Here is a 23,084-nt window from a genome sequence, read left to right as displayed (position 1 = left end):
AACTATTTCTAGCCTAGCCAAAACCAGTGCAAGGGGAAATAAGGCACAAATCTATAAAGCACAAAACTCTATCAGTTCCTCTGCTTATGGGACAGCATGTCAATATTGTGCAAATTTTCTTCAACTCGGACATCAAAACCACAAGAATACCTGTTTATTTAATTTTTTTAAGACTTTCACAACTTGGGAATATCAGATTTTGAATTTCGCATGTGGCTAGACCTCAATGAAGGGGCCATTGTAGTCATTTCGGAGATAAACATTAAAGAAGACAGTAAGCATGTGGTTATGTCAAGGTAGTGCAGTTATGCAATTCAAGGCAGTTGCTCCATGTATTGGTTTGCAGTTGTTTACTGATTAGATATATCTTTGTGGAAAAGTAACTTTTCATGCAACCCAGGCACCACAGGGCAGAAGATGTATTTTATATAGATTTTGCTCTTATATAGATTTTTTTGTTTGTTTGTTTTCCTGATGGCACTGTCCAAACAAAAGACTACAGGTAATGTGTGCATATATATCTCCCTTGCTGAAATGTTTTGCATATCTCCATCCATATCTTCATCTGTATCTCTCCAATCCATAGACTGGATCTAAGGAGGAAATTCTTTCCTGTTAGGGTGGTGAGGCACTGGAATAGGTTGCCCAGGGAGGTTGTGTTCAAGGCCAGGTTGGACGAGGCCTTGGGTGATATGGTTTAGTGTGAGGTGTCCCTGCCCATGGCAGGGGGGTTGGAACTTGATGATCTTAAGGTCCTTTCCAACCCTGACTATTATATGATTCTATGATCACCTTTTACATGAGGATTTCAAAGCTCTTCACTAAGAAGTCATTACATTTTTGAAAATGTCAAACCTGAACAGTGGATAAATTTTAGTTTCTTCAATACTTTTAGATTCCTCAATAAAAATGAGGATGAGATTAAATGATATGTTTATTATTACCAAGGAGATATCTGTCAGAGCCAGCATCTGCAATTTGCAATTTCTTTTCCTGTGGCTGAGAAAAACTTTTCCTTTCCCATGCTAATTCTTGCACTGGATTGATATTAGTCTTGCATCTGAAAAAATGTATGTGGTCTTTTACAAATAGTCATTATAGTTGCTTATACAGCTGAATATATATATACAGTACAAAATGCAAAGACAGAATAACTGGTTAGGTCAGCCTTGTGCATGCCATCACAGCATGTATAGTTACAGTGCACTCTCGATAACCCTTGGCATGGTGTGCTTTGCGCACCTTGACCTCATGTACTTTAATATTCAAAATATTCTTTCTGTACACACAGAGTCCATATAGGGCCAATTCTGATACTTTGTTGAGGTACAAAGTCTTAATTTTTATAGTAAGACTTTCAGAAATGAGCAGGCACACAGGTATGTTGGCTCCAGAAGAGTTGAATTGCTATGCTTTTGTGTACTCTGTCTTTAAGATGCATCCTATGGTCAATAGCCGGGAAGAGGCTTGCACTTACTTACAGCACTTCCTTTCTCCTCTTCCCCAAAAGGAGGGATTATGAAGGGAATCATGACTGAAGGAAGAGTGATGTTTTTTGTTAGATTTCTTTAATATTGGAGAGGATTTTTTAAATCAGCCATACTTATAATACGGCTGAAGTAGTGAAGAAATGGGAACTTGCGTAAGGGAAACTATGGCAAGGGGGGTTGGAACTAGATGATATTTGAGGTCCCTTCCAACCTAAACCATTCTGTGATTTTATGAAACTACTTCAGGTAAGAACTGAGAAATAAATAGAAACCAATACATACCTGAAAAGGGATCACAATATTGATTGTCTCACCCACTTTCTTCACCAGAGTCTGCCTGAGATGACGTGGCAACCAGATTTTGGGGCGCTCTGCAGTTAAGCGTTAGTACATTAAACACAAAAGCTTTTGATAATTTGAAATATTACTTAAAACACAGGTGACTTCCATTGGATGTGATCTTTTTATCTGGACTTTGTTTCTTTGGACAACTTTATCAGTTCATTAGAAAGGATGGCACAAAGGGTGTGTGGGAGAAAAAAGTGATTATAGACTATGGTTAATCTATTGCTGTATTGATACTGCAGCTCTTTGTAAATTGCATTTGCAGACGTTTATGGACTTAGAAAGTAGAGCAATCTGTGGATTTCCTTCACCTTTCTACAGTCATTTGGTCCTTTGTTGATGTGGAAGGAGTGGAGTCTCATTGTAACAGCCTATTTTTCACTAAGAGGAACTCAGTGCACATATTTTCATCTAGACCCTGCTTTGCCTTGCCTCACTGGAAAGCTTTCTTTGTTCTCCATGTGTTTCTTATTCTTTTCCTAGTCATTTGCAGAAAGAATTTCTTAACATACACTTGGAGTATCTGCCTTCATGTTCATTTGGTTTTGAGATAAATTACAACTTCATTTCATTTACAGTCATTCTACCGTCGGTGAGACTCTGGCAGACACTTGGTGCGAGTCAAGGTTTGAGTATTCTACTGTTAGCAGCTTGTGATATTTTTTGGACTCCAGTCAAATGAATTCCAATCTGCTGCTGTTGGGTGATACACAGGGTGTTAATTAATAACCCAGGACAATTGCAGATGACTGCTTCTATTTCAATAGATCTCTTGCTGAAGCCAGTGCTGTCATTTTGCAGTAATAAAACCGCTTTTCCAGCAGAGAGCTATATATTAAGAAAATGTCTCTTAAATGCTGACATTGGCATTACAAGTGGTGAAATGTCCAGATTTTGAAAGAAGTAGAATTTTGCTTTAAGAGCTATGCTTTAGAAATATAAGACCTGGGCAGTATAGCAAGTTCTCAGAATCAGAAGTCAAAGTGAAAGAGCTATTTGGGTGTTATTCTCAGAAAGCAGAATTTTGACCCAAGGAAATAGATGAATAAGATTTATTCAGTCCAGATACTCACGCAGGATCTCTTGAACAGTAACAGGATCTTTGATTATTGCTGCTCCACTCTCACCGGCCACATTTACAGCCTTTATACGGAAATGAAGTTTGTCCCCTGTGACCAGGTCTTTAATCAGTGCAGATGTGCGCTCAGTTAGGCCAGGAAGAGCTGGCATCCATTCTGTAGCTGCAAGTATAGGATTTACACACTCTAATAATTATTTTCCAAACAGATGCCTTGTCTACAATTGGAAGTAAATTTATGTTGGGGTAAAATGGATTTAACATGCAATACTACATTAAGACGGAATAAACTAACCTGGAAAGAGAACTCTGGATCTAGAAGATACCTTTACATGTGAAGTTAAGGAATGTATGCGCTTTGTTATTCAAAATAGCTAAAGATAAGGGAATAATCTTTGGCTATCTCCTTTGGCATTCTGCTATATAAAGCTTAGAGCTATGGGTTTTCTCTAAATTTATTTTCATTAGGGGAGAGAGAATTTTGAAGTATTTTTAGCAAGAAACTGAAGTCTTAATTTTTTTCTTGGAATAAGTGTATCTCCTGTGGGTGTCCAAAGGAATTGGTGAGAGCCACATGTACTGAAAACAACCAGAGCACATAACTGTTAGAATTTATTATTAACTTCTCAGTTGGTACTGTAGAACAGGATACTTGGGGCTTCCTTAGTTATTCTGATGGCACAGAAGAATAACTGTAAAATCATTGTTCTGTGAAGATGTTGTAGGGATTCCAGTAATTGCATGATGCTGCCTCATTAAAGACTGTAAACTATTTCTGGATAAATTACACCCTGTAAACCTCAACTTTAGATTATATGGCAGTTGAGCTTTATGTCAGACTAAATTTCATGATTGAAGTGATAAATTTGTTGTTTGATTTCTATGATTGATATATTATGTTGTAACATCACAGTAAATTTGGTGTTGTAGATATGGTGCTGCCCAGCAGCAAATGGCTCCTTCTGGCCAGCTCCCTCCCACAGTTCGTATACTGAGCTAGACATTCTATGGTATGGAATATCCCTTTGGCTAGCTTGGGTCAGCCATCCTGGCTGTGCTCCCTTCCAGCTTCTTGTGACAGAGCATGCGAGACTGAAAAGTCCTTCATCAGGGTAAGCGATACTTAGCAACATCTGAAACACTGGTGTGTTATCAGCGTTATTCTCAGACAAAACACAGCACTACACCAGCTACTAGGAAGAAAATTAATTCTATCCCAGCTGAAACCAGGGCAGGTGCAATTATACTCCTTATTATCAGATAACAAGTATTAAATGAAATGAGGGAACAGTTAACTTGGAAGTTTGACTTATGTTGTTACAGTCTTGTTATTAAATTGGTTTTAAGGAGTATGCAATTTCTGGATGCTACAAAATATAGTAGTGACTGGAACAGCACTGCTTGTGTTTTGTTTGTTTAGGGTTTGCTTTGTGGTACTTTTCTGTGTTCAATTTTATGATGATTGTGAGGATGATGTTATGGTTGAGGTGACTTTTGTGGTTTTACAGTCATGTGGTGACTCTGGTGATGGTGTTAGTCATAGATTAGAGGTCGAATTCAATTATACTGGATATGGTTAATTTATTGGGATATTGCAGTGAAGTTATTGCAGTTGTAATAACGATCAGGTGCTGCTGCCTAGAACTCGTGCTTACTTACATCCATCTTTGCGGTATTCCACAATATATCCATCTAATCCCCCTGCTCCAATTCGCTCAGGGGGTCTCCACTTCAAAGTGACAGTGCTGTCAGAAACATCTTCCACTGTAAAGTGGGTTGGTTCACTTGGAGGAGCTATAAGGAAATACATAGAAGTAAATTCTGAGAAATAGCACTGTAACAAGTGAGAATTCAAAGGCTACAGGAATGATCAGCATCTGAATTACACAGTGCTATCTGTGTAAATAAAATAAATATAGCAGTTTAAACATGTAACAGATGATCATGTAAGAGAAGTGGAGCATAAGATTCCTATAACAGAGAGGGGAATAAGGGGTTAAGATAGTAGTTCCTATTCATGTATTCTCCCTTATGAGTAAAAGCAGTGAAAAAAGAAGCGCTGTAGAAGGGAGTCATATTGCCAGCAGAATTCTGCCAAAAAGTCTAGAAATAAAAATTGCTTACAGTCTGTATTCTGTACTTACACCCTGTTGTCATCAGACAAAATTCACAGAAGCGCATAGTCAGAAGACCAAATTCATTAGTGACTAAAATTGACTTCACTCATTTTCCTCTAACAGTGGAGAAAATAACCCCAAGTTATGCCTGTGTGCTAACAGGAACACTACTTCTGATTTGTACATTTGGAACAGAGACAACCTGGAGAAAAATTCTCCAGGGCTGAAAACTTTTCAGTTCAGTTACCTATAGCTATATCTTATCTTTACAGAATAGGAGTGTTGCGGCTCTTTTTAAACGCACAATTCAGAATTTGGACTACCAGCTAAATTCAGTCGCCTTAAGCATGACTGTTGTTAATTGCTTCAAAAACAATGGAGAAAGGTCCTTACTGGAGAATCCCAAATACACAAATGTTCCTGTGAAACCATTGACTCCAAAAAGCAAACAAAGATAACTTTTATACAATAACATTCAGAGTGCTGGAACATAAAATGTGGTATACATGGCATAAAAGCAATCATGTTCAGGAAATGTAAGTTTGGCAGACTGTATAAGGATTATAAACTGAACATCTTTTAAATATACACAACAGATATAAATATTAGAAATATTTTCTATATAAAGTGAGTTAATGACAGATTTATAAATTGTGCAACAGGTTGAAATTGATCTTAGTTTCCAAAGTTATTGTAAAATTAAAAAAGTATCACCCAGTTTCCTTTCTGTAGCTGTGTCAAAACTTTTCATATTCAAATAGCAGCAAGGACTGTGAACAGCACACAGGAGGCAAAGGCAGTTGGGAACATACACAACCACAAAGGACACGATCAAAACCCCAAACCTCTTCTCTGAAGCAGTAAGCGTGAACTTTATCCTTAATCAATAAAACTCTGCTTATCCCATGAAAACTGTGGACCTTTTGTTTCAGTGGCTCCACTTGATGAGTTTTGATTGCCCTCTCCCTTTCCAGACCAGTCGTTGTGTGTTTGAAATCCAGAATCAAGAGACCCTTCTTGCAGTTCATCCTTTCCTTCTGACCCTTTCAGTGTATCATCTGCTTTTACGTTATCTCCTTCAGTAGGATGTCCCCCTTCACTGATATTCGCAGATTTAGCAACTCTGGTCATTTTAACCTCCAGCTATTTGTATTTTTGTGGGTCTTCTCTCTCAAGGTTTTAGCAGGCAAGCTTCCTGAGGACTCTCTTAGTTTGCTTCTTGCTCAGGGACTGCAGGAGACACTGCACTGCAGTGTTGGGAAGGATTATTTATAGAAAATCATTCCTCAAATATTTTCTTAATCAGCTATCCTTTTAGCTGTGAAGAGGGCCGGGATTAAGGGAGTACTGGGTGGGATACTGTGATATTTGCACCCATAAGGGAATGGGAGAAGCTGAGAGCGACAGGGAAATTTCTGTCAATTAGTTCTCTTCTCCAGATCCAGCTTGACACTCACACCTCTAATTATAACAACTATAAATTCATCAGCAGTTTCATGAAACTGGAACCTCTGTGCTTCTCAGGAACAGGAATGAGAAACAGAGAAGAGGAAAATCACAAAGGAAAAGGTTGATTAAATGTAGAATATAGCGATGGGTGATACCCTCTTTCGTAACACTTTTTTTTTTTTTAGGTATAAAGGCAGTTGAAAAGGAGAAAATTGTCCTGTCTTGGTTTTGGTGTAGAAATAGTAGAGAGTGGGGTAAAACTCACCGATTGGCATGAAGGGCTGGGAGGCAGGACTTGGCCGGGACATGCCGATAGAATTCACAGCATAAACCCGCATCTCATAAATGACTCCTTCAATCATTCGCTTGGCTTCATAGGTTAGGTCTTTTAAAAGGTCAAAGTTCAGCCTCATCCATCGGTAGCTCTTCTTCTTCTTTCTTTCTAAAATATATCCTGGAAAGAACAGCTTTTATAATGTAAAGTAATTGCTCTCACATGCAGGAAGAAAGAAAATCAAGAAAATCACCTTTCTAAATTTGATTTATATTTTTCCAATGGCATGAAAGAGCCAAATGTGATTCAGAATTATAATGTCTAACTGAATTGTGTGAAATCTTGGTTTTTCCCTGCACTTTCCTCTTGTAGTGTTTCCGTTTTATCTGACATTCTTACCTGAACAATTCTACTTTTCAGAGTAGAAGCAATTTAGAATCATTCTGATATTAGGCTTTAAGCACATTTTGCATTCTATACAGGTATACTTTAATATACTATTAAGGTATTTAGATGTATGCAAAATAGGGATACTATCAGAGCTGGTTTAATTGGTAAATACTTTCTGGCAAGAAGCCATAGTCACTCTTAATGGCAAAGAAATGTGTGAGATACAGCAGTTCAATGTAAAGCCCTTCCACTGGAGGAAAAATTGCCTTTAAATGAAAATGCCTTTAACTCTATGAGACATAGAGTTAAAAATTTAATTTCTTACATTCTGCTGCAATTCGCTAATCTTGGCTAACAGCATAAATCCCAAAGCAAAAGATCGGTTGGAAGAAAAGTTTGACAGTTCTGTTTTTGTTTCTTGGTTTGTTAGATCTTCGTGTCTGTGGCCAAGTCATTCAAGGCCAGGTTGGACGGGGCTTGGAGCAACCTGGTCTAGTGGGAGATGTCCCTGCCCATGGCAGGAGGGTGGAACTGGATGAGCTTTAAGGTCTTTTCCAATCCAAACCATTCTGTGATTCTATGAAATAGAAAAGTGCTTCCCAGACAGAGCAGATCCCAGCTCTGCTTCAGCCCTCTAGCAAAGTGAGTCCTGGCCATGCGGTGTTTTTCTTGCTCTGATTCCCTTGGGAAGGAAAGTGAACATGTATGATTACAGAGAACCAAGAGAGCTGGGTGCACTGCAGAACAAATCTGTAGCATAGCTTAGATGTAGTCTGGTGTGCACAGAATCCAGGTCTTTGTGTATCACCCTTCCCTCTCAACATCCACAGACTTCCCCACACTACCATGCTCTTTTTCAGAATGATATGCCAGGCTGGGTTATCAGTTTAGAAGACAAACTTCTCACTTCCCAAAACTGGGAAATGAATCTATGATTCCTAGTATATATCATATATATACTTTAGTATATGTCCCTAGATATATATATCTGTAGTTCTGTATCATACTGGAAACATTTGTATAGATTATTTTCCAGTGACCTGCTACAGAGGAATTATCAACTTTTTCTTTCCATCTGGCTATATTAGATTTCTCAGCATCTCTGTGTTGCACGTAGCATGTCTGGATGTGACATATAGACTGTGTTGCACATAGACTTCTTTCAAATAAATTTAGGTTTAAAATCTGTTAATCTTTTAACTGCGGAGTGAATAATCAGAAAACACACTGAGTAGTGATTCACACATACCATATATTTGCATGGTATTTGTATGTACTGTATGTCTGTTTCTCCCTGTAGTCTACAGAGGAAATGTCCATAACAAGGGTCAGCTACAACAGTATAAATCTATAGCAAACATGTTGTAAAGACTTAAGAATTGAGCTGTGTAGATCAGTGATTCAATCCCTGCTGCTCACAAAGTTTGTGGCTATCAAACCTAAACATATTCCTTCGGTATACCTGCGAAGTATGATTCACCCTTTCAGCTTCTAATGGGTCATTGGAGAATGATAGGCATGTTTGCTGATGTGATGTAGGCACAGCCACCGTGCATCAGCAGCCTTCCCTGTCTACACTGACTTACAAGAGGAGGGGTGTCTACAGACTATTTTGGGAAATGAGTGGTGGAAGTACCTGTGAGCTGACAGGTTATATCATCACTTCTTATGTATAAATTTACTCCTGCATGCTTGTTTTCAGTAGCTTTTAAACGGGGTTGAATGTTGAAGCAAATAACCTATGGTTCCTTTGACACATCCCTGCTTTTTTCCTCTCTTCATTGGTGTCTGTGAGACAGAGAGAACTTTCAGCAACTCAGTTTCTGGTTTTCTGCTGCTTTAGATATGCAGTGTTTCCTGCCGGAACTGAGACACTTCTTCCCTGGGCCACAACAGAATTGCAATTTCAGACAAAAAAAAAAAAAAGTAAAAAGGAGGCAAAAAAGCAATACTAGTACTGCTGGTGACATTTGGTAAAGCAGATTATTTCCCCAAATCCACAGAATGTTTGATAGATAAAGATAATGCTTTAGTAATACAAAAATTACACAAGACATCATGAAAGGCTGACATAACAGGGAAAATGGGGTGTGAATTTCTTTTCTATATTTATTGGATAAAGCTAATAAAGACTTTAGCAGACTGCCTACAATGCCATCTGTAACAATATGGAGACAGATAAGAATGCATATGTCTTTTTCCCTGCCTTTTAAACTTGATTTAAAGCTTTGTTTGAATGGATAGTGCTGCATCTTGGCTGCTTCCCACCCCACACATACACAGTTGTTTTATTCTAGCTCTGTTAGTAGCACAGTCCTGAAATCTCTTCACGTAGGGCAAAAGGGTTAATAATGGAACATTGACAAAATAGTTCTTTTGATATATAATTGACATATTGACATATTATTGACAAATTGACGTATTATTGACAAATAATTTCTTTTGTGAAAACAAAATGAAGAATTTCCAAAAGTATTTGCCCTGAAAACTCTACAACAGTGGATGGGGTGTGTGTGTCTTTGGCTGTGGTAATGGGACAGCTATTGGTATATAACTTTGCACAAAATAGTTTAAATTGACTTATTCCTGTCAACTGAGATGAAACCAGAAAGGACTGGCCCAATATTGTTTTGTTTATTGCTGCACAGACAACTTCTGTTGAATTGAATTAGACTGTTCTTGTGGAAGTGAATGAAGGCCAATTATCCAAAAGCAAATCCAGACTCCTCTCTGCCAGACACTATGCAGTGACTTAAAAGAATTTTAGAACATTTCTAGCCTTATTTTCCCCTTGGCAGTCCATGGGGCTTTTGATGTATTTTTATTTTTTAAAGAAACTCAAAATCCAGTGATCCTTATTAAACAAGTTGCTACTTTTGGAGTCCAGAGGAATTTTCCCCTAAAATTGGTCAACTCTGCATTTTTTTTCCTTCTGAGGATTATGGGGATTTTGATCTAAACCCCACCATGCTTTGCTGAGAGCTTAAAATAGGATTGGTGATGTTCTTGATGGCTTCTGTGCGTTTCCTGGATCACATGCTGACATTTTTCTATTTTTTAGCACAGATTTTAAGGTCATTAAGATGATTGAAAAGTGTTTTGTAACCTGTGGTGTGTGGTTGTATATAAAGTTGAATTATGAAGTTGTTTTCTAAAAGAAACATATATTGTAAGAGTGTTTGAGACTGCAGGCAACTGGAGCTGATGGCTAATCTCAGTATGTCCAAAGGCCTGGATACTGACCTAAAATTGCAGTTCTGAATGGGAATGTTTAGCTTATTTTTCATATTGCCTCCTTGTGCTTTGGTAACTCATTTGCTGAATGAGTTGCTCATTTCTCTTTCAAACAGCAGGGTAGGGGGCACTCTCTGCCTTAAATTAAAGGGCTAGAATCCAGACCAGTTGGAAGATTTGATATATCAGAGTACTTAGTTTCTGAGGAACAGCCTTCCTAGAGTGAATAAACATAGAGACTGCTTCTGTGCCATTTTAAAGCAGTAGCAAAAAAAACCTAGGCAAGGCTGGGACTTTGTATTTTATCACTTCTTACCAAGTACTGGTTGCCCACCATCATATTTAGGGGGTTGCCATTGCACAGTACAGTAATCTTCTCCAATGTTGCTGATCTTGGGAGCTTCTGGAGGGTCAGGAACATCTGAAGAAAGTGTGAGAATGAATAAGAGTTGTTACTGTTTCAATTTCTATATATAGAAGTCAATGATATATTTCTCTTCAACCTTTTCTTCTTTATTGTATCAATACATTTTTTATCAGACAGCAACAGTAGATATAATTGAGGATGTAGTTTCTTAAGCTAAAGTGCATCCTGATCTTTGATTCTTTTCTGTCAGGTTATTTTTCCTATAAACACCATGGATTATTCAGCTCCCTTGTTCTTCCCAGCCATAATTTTGAAAAAAATGAAAAGTAACAAGGTAATTCTGTAAAAAAAAAAAAAAAAAAAAAAAAAAAGCTTGCTCCAGGGCTTCCTATTATCTCTAGAATAAACTTTATATCGAATACAATTGTGCATGTCTTTTTGTATTTTGGAGATATTAATAGTAAATATCTTTTGAATAGCTGAAGGGGGCCTACAAGAATAGTGGAGCGGGACTCTTCGTCAGGGATTGTAGTGATAGGACAGGAGGAAATTGGTTTAAACTTAAACAGGGGAAGTGCAGGTTAGATACAAGAAGTTCTTTACTGTGAGTGCTGAGGTTGCTCAAAGAAGAGCTAAATGCCCCATCTCTGGCAATGCTCAAGGCCAGATTGAAAGAGGCTTTGAGCAATCTGGTGTGGTAGGTGTCCTGGCCCACGACAGGGGGTTGGAACCGGATCATCTTTAAGGTCCTTTCCACCCCAAGCCATTCTGTGATCCTCCTATGAGTTAGTATTTATAAAAGATGAAAAGAGACAGAATTCATCTAAGCAATGATTCTACATTTCAGAGCTGTAAGTGAAAACAACTTTCTTTTATCATTTCTAAGTTTGCTCATAACCTGACATTCTGTCATATGTGTGGAAGAGTATAAAAAAAAGTTAAATATTGTGAAAAATGTTATAAAAATCACTGACTGAAAACTGTATTCCCCTCAGCTCTTCTGTGACTCACAGTGACAATCTGTTTATATTAGGTACGTTATGTCTCTTTATTCCATTTACTGCTTATAGAATGAAGTCATCTTTGCTTAAAAACATAAACCACAACAAAACGATGAGAAGATTTTCTTAGACAAGCATGAAATATATGTAGAACAGAATGTCATTTGTAAAATGACAGGATCACCTGAAACTTGAAATATATAAAAAGAAAGTACATGGATTTCTACTGGGAGCTGTTGTCTCACCTTTTCACACAGAAGACAACTACCTGCGCAAATTACATCTGCTAACTTTTGTGATTGATAGTATATCTTCCTTCATGACCCTTTTCAATTTTTCTAAACCTAAAGTCATAACTTGACTCAGATTTAGAGAAGGGTGAGTTTCAGTGAGCTTAAGATGCTTTCATGGCTGTTTCCTTCCTTCACTTACCAATAACTTTGACTGTGATATCAGCCTTATCTTCTCCCACTGGATTCTTAACTATAACTCTGTATACTCCCTCATCTTCCTTTTCTGCCCCTTCAATAATGAACACACAGTGGTCTTCATGCATCTCCACACGAACTCTGCCTTCAGATTCAAACAGAAGCTGTGGGCAGTGAAAGGAACAGATAAAGTCATTGTAAGTTGTGTCAGGGCAGCCTGATGAGCCTGTAGGTAAGCTGGAGAAAATCTTCAAATCGTTGAATAAAATAAAAATTACTGAAAAGCAATGAAGCTTTTAAAGTTCTATTTATACATAGAAGAAAGGAAGTTTAGACTAAATATCTCACATAAATAACATTGGGAAAATTGGTTCTGAAAGTCTGCACATTGTTAAGATTAATTGCTAGTTACTCATACCCCTCAGGTTATGTTTCAAAGAAGTTACTTTAAGTACTTCCACAAATTCCTACTTGGGATATCTGCTATTACCAGTGTAAAGAGTTTCATGGATAACAGTTAGGTACTGTGCAAATTTGAGAAGGCTTCCAAATTGTTGAGCAAATATTCCTGATCAACAGTACCTCCATTTGGCACCAGATAACATGGATTTGAACAACTGCTCTCTAAAAGCTTTACCATGTTTCTTGTTAATGTCCTTAGGGTGATTTCTGTCACTCAAGAGTGTCATATATAACATATAATATGACACCAAGAGTGTCATATACCCCATACAAGAGGGGTAACTTTCTACTTTGAGCTGAGGTCTAAACATAATGATCGCAACTTTGCTGTACATTTATAACATGCTCTTTTCTTCATGTGTCCATGTATCTTTAGACTTGGAACAGGAACCATTAGAAAGTGTATGTGCCTGAATAGTGCCTCCAGAAACCAAAACCTGAGAAAAATTTATTGTTACATAGTAAATGCAAATTTTTCTTTTTTACTATATCAAAATAAGTTAATCATGACAAAAAGGAAACTCGTTGGAAAATTCTATGGATCCTCTTTCACTTCTGTACATACATAGTCCACCTTCTTTACCCATTGTCATCTTTCCCTGTGCCCTGTAAGATTTCTGTCCTTTTTTTTCTCTAGTTATTATTGAAGTTTACGGGTTAGTGGGTAAGAAAGAAAAGGAAAAAACATTTATAAATGTATTAAAAAGAATTTTCAAAATACTGCTTTGATTCTTTGTAATCCAGCCACCATGTGATGGTGATTAGAAAGAGATTTCCTCAATCAGCATTTTAGTCAAAAATTGCTTCCCAGATCTCTTGTGGGCATTCAAAATGTTTAGTACTTGCCATTGTGAAGCAGGATGTTGGGCCTGATGTTCTCTTTGCTTCCCCAGTTTAATATCTACTGAACTTAATTTTATTTCCTTCTGAATATTACCTTTTATCTGGAAAACACTAAGCATATTTGTATCTCTGCATGGATAATGAAGAACTTACCTTACCATCAGTATTTAAGTCACTGCCATTTTCTGAGGGAGTCATGGAATCCTCATTGCTTCGAATAAGGTCGGTCTTCTAGATAAGCAAAGAAACCAGAGAAAGTCAGCTAAGCTTTCTGAGCACAGCAGTAAAGCCGTTTCTGCAAGACAGAGGAGAATCCATATGTTTGTTACAGGGGTTGAAGATGGAACTGTGAGAAAAGTGAAGAGCAAAGTGAAGGCAGCAAGCAGACCTGGGAAGGAAATCAACTTATACAGAAGTCAAAAGTAGAAATGGAAATAGATGTATCAGACTTCAGTGAATTAAGGGAAGAATAAATAAGCAAAACCAAATTTGGAGCTTAACAAAGATGCACGACTTTGCTGCTATAGAACTGTAACTGATTGTAAATCTGTTTGTGTCTTGTGATACTGGTTACTCATCTTGTAACTACAAAAAAACCTGATTACTTCTTTCTAAGTCAGATGTAGATGTTGAGACCTCATGCCTTAAAAATACCACGGCATAGGTGTTGTCTGATACCCAGTCATCATTTCATCAAAGAAACTTGTGTATGAGAAAGTCAATTTTTCTTTGTTCCTAAAATAGAGACAAACGGCTCTTATATTTCCATAATAACACTGAATTGCAGAAAAAATACCTAAGTCTTACTAGGAAAATTAATATAATTGGCAATATTATTTTGTCTGTATCTACACATATGGAAAGTGTAATGATGCTGTGGAATATTATGCAAAGTATTTCTGTGTTTTGTGCTAGTTACAGCTTAAGAGCCCACAGATGGTGAGGGGTGGGGATGTTCTGAGACAGCCAGAAAAGAAGCCCACTTAACATTTTGTGTCTAGCGTCTAAGTTCTCTCTTTGATGTTTTGTAATTGGTTTGATAAGGCAAATAGCAAGTGTCCTTAATTTTCATCATACCAAATACAGTTTTATCCCAGTGGTCTACTAAGAAGACGTTTTCTTCACAGACTGTAGAATTCCGGAGCAAGATTAAAAAAAAAGCTGCCAACTCTGGAACATGTCCATCCTATCAGGTGAAGGTGGTGGGAATGGCTTGTCATTTACTTCTTTTTCTCTGAGGTAGAAAGAGACTAAACACATAACCTGTTTGCATGGACATATATCAACTCACACATACTAAGACCTTCTTTTGGAATAGAAAATGAGGCAACAGTTTAGGAAAAGAACAGTTCAGGGTGACTCTCACAAAACCAGCAAAATCCCAAAGAGCTGCATTGCAGGTATTTAAAGGGAAGATGAAAATGTAACTAAGAATTGCAAATCAGAGTAACATTTAAGAAAGAAAATGGATTTCCTGTTATGACCTGCTTGCCTCAGCCATTGTGTCAGGTTCCACACTACCTTGTTTACTTTCTGCCAGATGACAGTGGGTGTTGGATCTCCTGATATGGGAACATCCAATCGCAATTTGTTCCCAGCCACCACAATAATAGTGTCAGGGGATTGGCCCAGGCAGTCAAGGTGGATTTTAGGAGGTTCTATAGCAAAGGCAAAGAAAAGAAGTTTTAAATTTTAGTTTGAGTGCTCTGTATGAAGAAATAAAATAGTGAATATTCATAAATTAAATTAAAAATGAAAAAGAACACTGCTTCCCTTGCTACTGAAAACTTATTTACTTTAATGTAAATAACAGCTTCTGTTCTTACCTTCTCTTGGTACAAAATCTATCTTGACCTCTGGGAAAGAAAGAGGAGAGAGAAAGGAGAAATAGATCAGAAAACAGAATTTGCACAGAATCTGCTCTCACAATGTAATTCTAAAACTTTTCATCATTAAAACCTCATAAGACATATACAGATTAATGCAATAAACTCAAAAACAGGCTCAGTAAAACAATGATGATGATGACACAAATTAACAGGGAAATGAAATGTGCCTATATTGAGGTATCAGGAAGGAGACTGCATACTCTTTCCTGCTATAACCATGATTAATGCCATCTTTTTATACCTCTGGAATTTCAATTGCATATCCTAAGATAACTTACCCAAAAACTGAAGCTTGGCAGAAAGGTTGTAAGCAAATCCCTGAGGGATGAAGGAATAATCAGCCTCATCGTCTGGTGTTACGTCCTCAATAGTTAGCTTATGGATTCTGGAAACATGAACAGATATATTGCATTCCTTTACCTCTCCACGAGAAATAGGGTTATCATCTCAAGAGACAAGGTGCAGTCTTGTTAACAGACGTTACTACTTCTTGTCCCCTTGTCCTAACATCAAATCAGCAATCACCAGGACTTCTCTATTTTCAGTATTCAAGCAAATCCATGCAGCATGTTTTCTTGTCAAGGTATATAGTCTAGTGTGAACAGAAGAAGCTGTTTCTCTGCTTTAGTCCAGTCCTTTACAAGGGCAGCTGTAATACTGCCGAATAGTTTCATTTGAGCAGATTGTGGCTACGATAAATTCTTGAAAAGCAAGCTAAAAATCAGTGCTCCACCCCTGTATATTGTAAATTCAAAACAGAATATAGAAGGGAGTACCAAGGAAGACTACCTAGCATGCAATGCTTATGTATCTTTTCAAGCTTGCTTTCCATTTCCAGTAGTAATCAGACTGCTAAGAAACTTGAGCACAGGATTGCACATCTGTGTGTTAATATGAACACTAGTTTTTCTGAGGAGGTTTATACATATGTGCTATCTTTATCTGTCTGAGTACTACTGCTAATTTTAAAGTTACCGACAATGTGTTTTCTGCATTGCTTGAATACCAAGAAAACATGAAATCCTAATAAAAATGAGACTGAATTCTGCTGCTGTACCACTGATGCCATACATGCAAAATATACTAACAAGGAAGACTGCATGCATACAAAAGCAATCTGTGAATATATGTTGATTGCATATGTAAAAGTTTCAAACTTTTTCCTTTTAGCTGGACCCAAGACAGGGTCTTGTTTTATATTCCTATCCCCTGAGATGCTGGTTTCTGTAGAATGTAATGCAATACCCAAGCATATAACTGCTTTCTGAAACAAGACTAACCTGCCAATGTGGGAGATCTTTATCCTTTCATTTGGAACCACTTCCTTTCCGTTTTTTAGCCAGATTCCTTTCACATTTTCATCAGAAACTTCACACTTGAAGACTGCCTGGTCACGTGCCTTCACTGTCAGGTCTGCAATGCTCTGATAAACTTCCAGCTTTTTCTCTGATATTAGGAGAATAATAGATACGTACATTAGCAAATCCCAATAGCGCTGTATGTAAATGCTTGGTGTGGTTTTACTTAGTAGAAAAAGCTAAGGCTGAACAACCTGTGTGTGGAAGAGTGATATATGAAGGGAAAGCCACAGCATGCAGTTCTTAAACAGGGCTGATAGATAAGCACCTGTGATTATCAGAGTATCTGTTACATCCTTGATGCCCTTTATCATCAAACCTTATGGCCCTTATTAAGTGTTCTTTTTCCTTGGCATAGGGATTATGCTACCCCTATGCACTATCCTGGAGAAGGTTACCTTAGCCTGTTTTAATTTGGTGCCTACCTTGTACAATTAGTTCAGCAACTGATACCCCACCATTGGTCTTCACTGTGTAGTGTCCACTGTCTTCTTTGGTTGACTCATTAATAATTAGATACTGCTTTTTGCCATCTTTCTTGAATCGATATTTGAACGTTTCTTCTCGTGTCAGCTCAACTCCATCCTTTTCCCTGCAATGCCACAAATAGTACTGAGTTATTTTTCAATGGCTGGCTGGAAGAGAGTAAGAGCCAGCTCAATATTACTAGAGATTGGAAGACACACGGTAAATTAAATCTTTGTAACATTTCAAGTTAGCAAAATGCTATTGGAACCAGAAATGCTACTAGCTTGACCATTAATTTACACTAGGTATTTGACTTCTGGTTCAAGAGGGTTTACTCACAGGATTTACTTAATTATTAGTATTTATGCATAGATTTATTTATTATAGATAATTATGAAAGTATATTAAATGCTGTAGAAGATACAGGGATGAAGACACTTCAACAGCAGGGAATTTGCTATTTTATAAATTGCCATAATGTAAATGGGACTTGATGGGAAATGACTTTGAAGTCTTAATTTTCCTGATGTAAATTATAATAGTTATAAATCCATGGTTTGTGGGCATCAGTAAATTAAGAAAATTTTAGCTTGAATTGAAACAAAGATGTATTTTGGATTTTGTAGCCCTTTACATTGAAGGATGTCCCAGTTAATTTAAGACATTACTAAATTAAGCTTCACCATCCAGCCTGGGAGGAAATTTAATTATTGTCATTTCCAATAGTCACAAAGGGAAATGAGTAGAGAGGATTCATGCTGCTCAGTCAAGGTCACACAAAAATACTCAAGATTTCCTGTTGTTAATCCTAAACAACATGAACAGGCTGCAAGAAAATAACTGCTAGTTTCTTCAGCATATTCCTTTTGTAGTATTTTATAGTTTTCATTATTATTTGAATAGATTTATATGATATTACTTGAATACTGCTGCAGTTTGCAAATGAAAATGTTTTTCTCTTTGCTACTTACTCGCATGGTAAAAAAAAAACAACCAGAAAAAAACCCAGAAACAATGTTATGCTTTCAATAGAATAGGACTTTTCTATCTTGTGTAATTTCCCTTATTCATTACCAATGACTATTTAGCCTAAGAAATATGCCTACAGGATAGCAAATTGAAATGTTATTTAAGGACTCCTTAAAATAATAGAGCTCTAATTTCTAGGTAGGTATATGCAAGAAAACCTTTTGCCTCAGTTATTTTGCTGAAGTCAATCACAAGGTCTAAACTTTAAGCAGAGAGAGGAATCATCTGACTTGAAACTTAGATGTATCTGCTGCAACTGCATTTCAAGATACCTATAGGTTACTCCTTCCTAACTGTACTTTACAGCACAGGTTTTTGGATCTTATCTTTGGTTTTGGAAAAACAGTGTTTTCTCCCTTCCAGATCACAGCACAATGTAAAGAAGGGAGGAAACAGAAGATGCCTTTACCAGCCATGTGAAACAGAATGCTTAGTGTTATGTCAGGATAGTGTTTCCTCTGATTGCTGAGTGGCAAGAGTCTGAGACCACATGCAAGATGTTCTCCTAAGGCTGATAGTCTCATTCATGCAGATTAGTTCTGGAACAAGTGCTACGAAGCAATGAGTAAACCTTTGCTGAGCTTCTGAGAACAGACTGTGATCTACAAGTTCAGCATGCTGCTCTGGCAAAACCAGGCAGTTGCGCTGTGGTTAGTGGTCCAAAGCTGAACTTCTTCATTTCTTTTTTAGTGAGGAATTTTGACATATGGCTCATGAAGAATATCTCAATGTTCAGCCATTGTTAACAAAGAGATTTCTTTAAATGTTGTCTAAATAATGAAAGTAGGCTATTTACAATGACTAGTGTCTTAAGTCCCTGGGAATGGAATAGTACATGTAACTTGTGTTTATTTTACTGACTACCACATTGCTGATGCTGTGTGTGAGTAGAGTGTTTGCAGAAGGTTGTCCCGACAAATAGTGGAGTGATAAAACTGTAAACCTCAAAAAAACTCCAACTCCCAGATATCATTTAGCTTAAAATAATACTTGAGTGAAAAGTGAAAACCCTCATATAAGGTTATATTAGAGGCCTTCCTTTGGTGACTGGAGCAATGAGGTAGAAGAATCGGTTGGTATCAAAGTGTAACTGGAAGACTCTGCTCTTGTGAGACCTCACCTGGAGTATTGTGTGCAGTTCTGGTGTCCTCAACATAAAAAGGATATGGAACTGTTGGACCAAGTCCAGAGAAGGTCCATGAGGATGATCAGGGGACTGGAGCACCTCCCGTATGAAGACAGGCTGAGAAAGTTGGGGCTGTTCAGCCTGGAGAAGAGAAGGCAGCGTGGAGACCTCATAGCAGCCTTCCAGTATCTGAAGGGGGCCTATGGGGATGCTGGAGAGGGACTCTTCATTAGAGACTGTAGTGATAGGACAAGGGGTGATGGGTTAAAACTTAAACAGGGGAAGTTTAGGTTGGATATAAGAAGGAAATTCTTTCCTGTTAGGGTGGTGAGGCACTGGAATGGGCTGCCCAGGGAAGTTGTGAATGCTCCATCCCTGGCAGTGTTCAAGGCCAGGTTGGACGAGGCCTTGGGTGATATGATTTAGTGTAAAGTGTCTCTGCCCATGGCAGGGGGGTTGGAACTAGACGATCTTAAGGTCCTTTCTAACCCTAACTATTCTATGATTCTATGATTTTATAGAACCATAAACTGTTGGTTTAAGGACCACGGTAGGTCATCTGGTCCAGCCTCAGACTTGAAGCACAACTAGTGCAATAATAGGTAGGTTAGCCATAGTTTAGTCTATACCAAGAACATCTGCAAGACCAAATATCCATTCTCAACTTTGCCACTCAGTGACTGGAAACGCTTTCCTATTTCCCGTTTAGATTCCAAGGACAAACTGGCTAATGTCTTCTGAGATAAGGCTGATGTAGGTACTATGGGATAATGGGGATGCAGAGATTTATTGTTGCTGTTACATTACTAGAGTTTGTTTTCTTTTGGAATTGATCAGATGATACATCCAGCATTCAGAGATGGGAAAAATCACGTCAAAACTTCTTCAAGGATTATTTCCAAAAGCACCTGAATTTTAAAAATAGCTATTCCATAGTAATGCATAATAATAATGTGAGACCTTTCCAGGTGATCAAAAGAACATTGTTTGCTGATTACTGTGAAGAGACCCACATAATGAGTTCTCCAAGTCGTAGTCTGATGGCCATGCCTAAGAGGTTGTGACCGTTGTCTTGTGCAAGTCACATAATTGCTTTTGTTCATGTGCTTGTGATTTCATATCCCAGGTTTAAAGGGTGCTATAACAGGTGCCTTGAGTTAATGTCTGCTACTTGGCTTAAACTATTGAGCATTTCCCTGATGAGCCAAAACTGAAACTCTTTCTCCATACTGTGTTTCATGTTTTCCTTGGAGATTGTCCTCCATTGTCCAAAATACTCCCTTTGTTGCAAGAGCATTGACTGTCTCACGTAATGAACCCAGTAAAATACAGCGTAAATGTCTAAGTGCTCAGTTTTCTGTTGCTATCATTTGAAGAGTTTCTCTGGCCACTTGCTGCATTTCAGGCTGAGACAGCTGCTGGTTTGGCCTTGTCGCACCAAATGCCCAGCCCACAGATAGCAGCCCTGTATGATGTATGGGAGTTGTTCAAAGGCAAAGGATCAAAGTGTGGCAGCTGCACTATGCTCTGAGAGGAACAGATCTGATTGTCCCCATCTCTTGTAACCAGGCATCTTTAAGCAGTTCCTGAACAATAGCATGTGTGTGCCTGTGCATGTGGCTTTAATGGTGTAATGCATATGCTGTACTAGCTCTTGAGCTCTATTTAAATTTTCAGTTCCTTCCTTTGGGAGAGCAGATGAGTGTTTGGCACTTTCCAGGAATGTAATGGGCATTGTGGGAACAGTTGATAACCACATGCCTGAAGCTGTTAACAAGCACAAGAAAATTTCATCTGGTAGAGAATGAAGTGAGAACAGTGTGAGTAAGACCTGGTATGTGAGCACTGCCTGCTGTGTCTGCCCAAGCAACATGAACCCAGCTTCCGCTTGGCTGGAATGTCCAATAAAATGGACTCTATGGTCTAAATGTTTGTCATCTTAATCCTACTTGCTGCATATGCATAATGATTGCTTTTACAGGATCACTGCAACAGTTATGTTAAAATAAGTCAATGACCTTCTTTCTGTGTCTCAAGCGACACTTTTTTTACCTAAGAAAAAGTGCTTTTTAAGAGAACCAAACATCACACCTCACTGTGGTTGAGAAGACTGGAAGATCCCATAATGTTCAGCAGACTCATCACAATACAGATCTGATTAGTCTGGCCAATAGTTAGACATTACTGTCAAGTGTTTAGAGCAGCTTAAAGCCAACAGCTCGGCAGCACCTTGTAAACACTGCACAAGAAATTCTAGACACCCTATAAAATATCTATACCTTTTATTTTATTTTTGGCCTCTCATTTCCTCCTCAATGTTTGACATATAGGAGAAGGATCACTCTTTTTCTGAAAGCAGTTATATAGAATGCCTTCTTCCTTTCTATTCACAACTCTAGTACACAAACACTGGTCCTAGAATGTCCAATGAAGTGAGATGGTTTCATGTTGTCTGGGGGTTTTTTCCCCTTTTCTATTCTCTTACCATTTCACAGTAGCTCCTTCTTCAGACACTTCACATTCAAACTCCACCCTCTCTCCAACCATCACCATTTGGTCCTCTAGTGGGTGAGTGATCAGGATTGGAGGTTCTGAAAATGAAGATACTTTTATTAAAACAGTATTCTAGAAGACTGAAAACCAGAGGTAGATTTCAGCACTCTGTACTGTACAGGAAGAGCCCCATGGTGATGCTCTCTATGCTGAAAATTCGGATTTACTGTGCCAGATCACATTATCAATTTTACCAAATGACCTTTTGGGTTTTGCTTCATGAGGCAGAATACAAACACAGAATTAATCAAGTTTCATATATAGTCTAAAATTCTAAACCAGAAGCATTAGTTTCTTGTACTACTTCAGCTGCCCATATAGTTTTTATTGAGTGGAATCAAATTTTAAAGTAACTTTCTGGCCCTATTGTTCAGGAGAAGTAAATCACTTCCCAAATGAGAATTAATGGTAATCATCACTGGGCTGTTTTTCTGTGCTTTCTTAGTTGCATCTATAGGAATAATTTTCCTTCATTCAACTGTAAGAAAAATATATACTTCAAGAAATGTCAGAATTTGTTCATTTGTGAGAATTTCCTTTTCTATGAGATTAACCGATCTGAGAGTAGAGAAGGTAACAGTAATTTAAAGTTCATTGCTCACCTTTTACAAACAATTCCGTGAAGCTCTTCTCGTCCCCTACTACACATTCGTATGCTGCATCATCAGCCAGAGAGCAGTGGTTTATGGTCAGTATTCTCTTATTCCCAACAGACTCAAAAATATATCTGAAAAGAGAATCTGAATAATTATCAGAGTCTAACTCCTTTCAACCCAGACATTGTCTTCCCCTGCCTGGCAGAGGAAAAGATTCCTTCTTTTTCTGGCATCTGTGGCAAGGTTTAAGACTCAATCCTTATATCCCTGTCCTGATGCAGTGGACAGCAGTAGTGCTTGAAAAACTATAGCATAGGAAATTATGGAGAAATCTTCATACAAATGTGAGAAGTACAAACTCCTGTGAATGGTGCCACATGCTTTTCTAACATCTAGCAATACAACAAACCTGGCGACCGCTAAAAGTGCTTTGTCATGGCTTCAGCACAAAATCACTGGAAACTGGGTTGACAAACAAGCTGCACTGAAGTATACCCCATATCATGTGAAAGTAATTGTGAACCCTGGATATGCACATGAAGATCAGAATATAATCTGAGGACTTACTTGCTATGTAGGTAGATGGA

The 23,084-nt window shown here is 37.9% G+C and overlaps 1 protein-coding gene across 1 annotated transcript in view; it reads right to left on the bottom strand.

Annotated features, from left to right (window-relative positions):
- Nucleotides 1-23,084, bottom strand: part of MYBPC3 (myosin binding protein C3) — a 59,688-nt gene that overhangs the window by 11,723 nt on the left and 24,881 nt on the right. Inside the window, exons 14-28 of the mRNA XM_061462218.1 lie at nucleotides 23,065-23,067; nucleotides 22,504-22,628; nucleotides 21,834-21,939; nucleotides 17,151-17,317; nucleotides 16,648-16,813; nucleotides 15,646-15,752; nucleotides 15,305-15,334; nucleotides 15,000-15,136; nucleotides 13,632-13,709; nucleotides 12,178-12,337; nucleotides 10,694-10,798; nucleotides 6,745-6,933; nucleotides 4,573-4,707; nucleotides 2,909-3,076; nucleotides 1,773-1,861 (exon numbers count right to left, since the gene is read on the bottom strand). Of these exons, the coding sequence (XP_061318202.1) occupies nucleotides 1,773-1,861; nucleotides 2,909-3,076; nucleotides 4,573-4,707; nucleotides 6,745-6,933; nucleotides 10,694-10,798; nucleotides 12,178-12,337; nucleotides 13,632-13,709; nucleotides 15,000-15,136; nucleotides 15,305-15,334; nucleotides 15,646-15,752; nucleotides 16,648-16,813; nucleotides 17,151-17,317; nucleotides 21,834-21,939; nucleotides 22,504-22,628; nucleotides 23,065-23,067 (1,765 nt within the window). The remainder of the gene's footprint in view (nucleotides 1-1,772; nucleotides 1,862-2,908; nucleotides 3,077-4,572; nucleotides 4,708-6,744; nucleotides 6,934-10,693; nucleotides 10,799-12,177; nucleotides 12,338-13,631; nucleotides 13,710-14,999; nucleotides 15,137-15,304; nucleotides 15,335-15,645; nucleotides 15,753-16,647; nucleotides 16,814-17,150; nucleotides 17,318-21,833; nucleotides 21,940-22,503; nucleotides 22,629-23,064; nucleotides 23,068-23,084) is intronic.

This window comes from Pezoporus flaviventris, unplaced genomic scaffold, assembly GCF_033815535.1.
Source record: "Pezoporus flaviventris isolate CSIRO_AGI_PZ_B2104156 unplaced genomic scaffold, CSIRO_AGI_Pfla_v1 ptg000035l, whole genome shotgun sequence".
Classification (NCBI taxonomy): Eukaryota; Metazoa; Chordata; class Aves; order Psittaciformes; family Psittacidae; genus Pezoporus; species Pezoporus flaviventris.
This window is presented reverse-complemented; position numbering and strand designations above follow the sequence as displayed.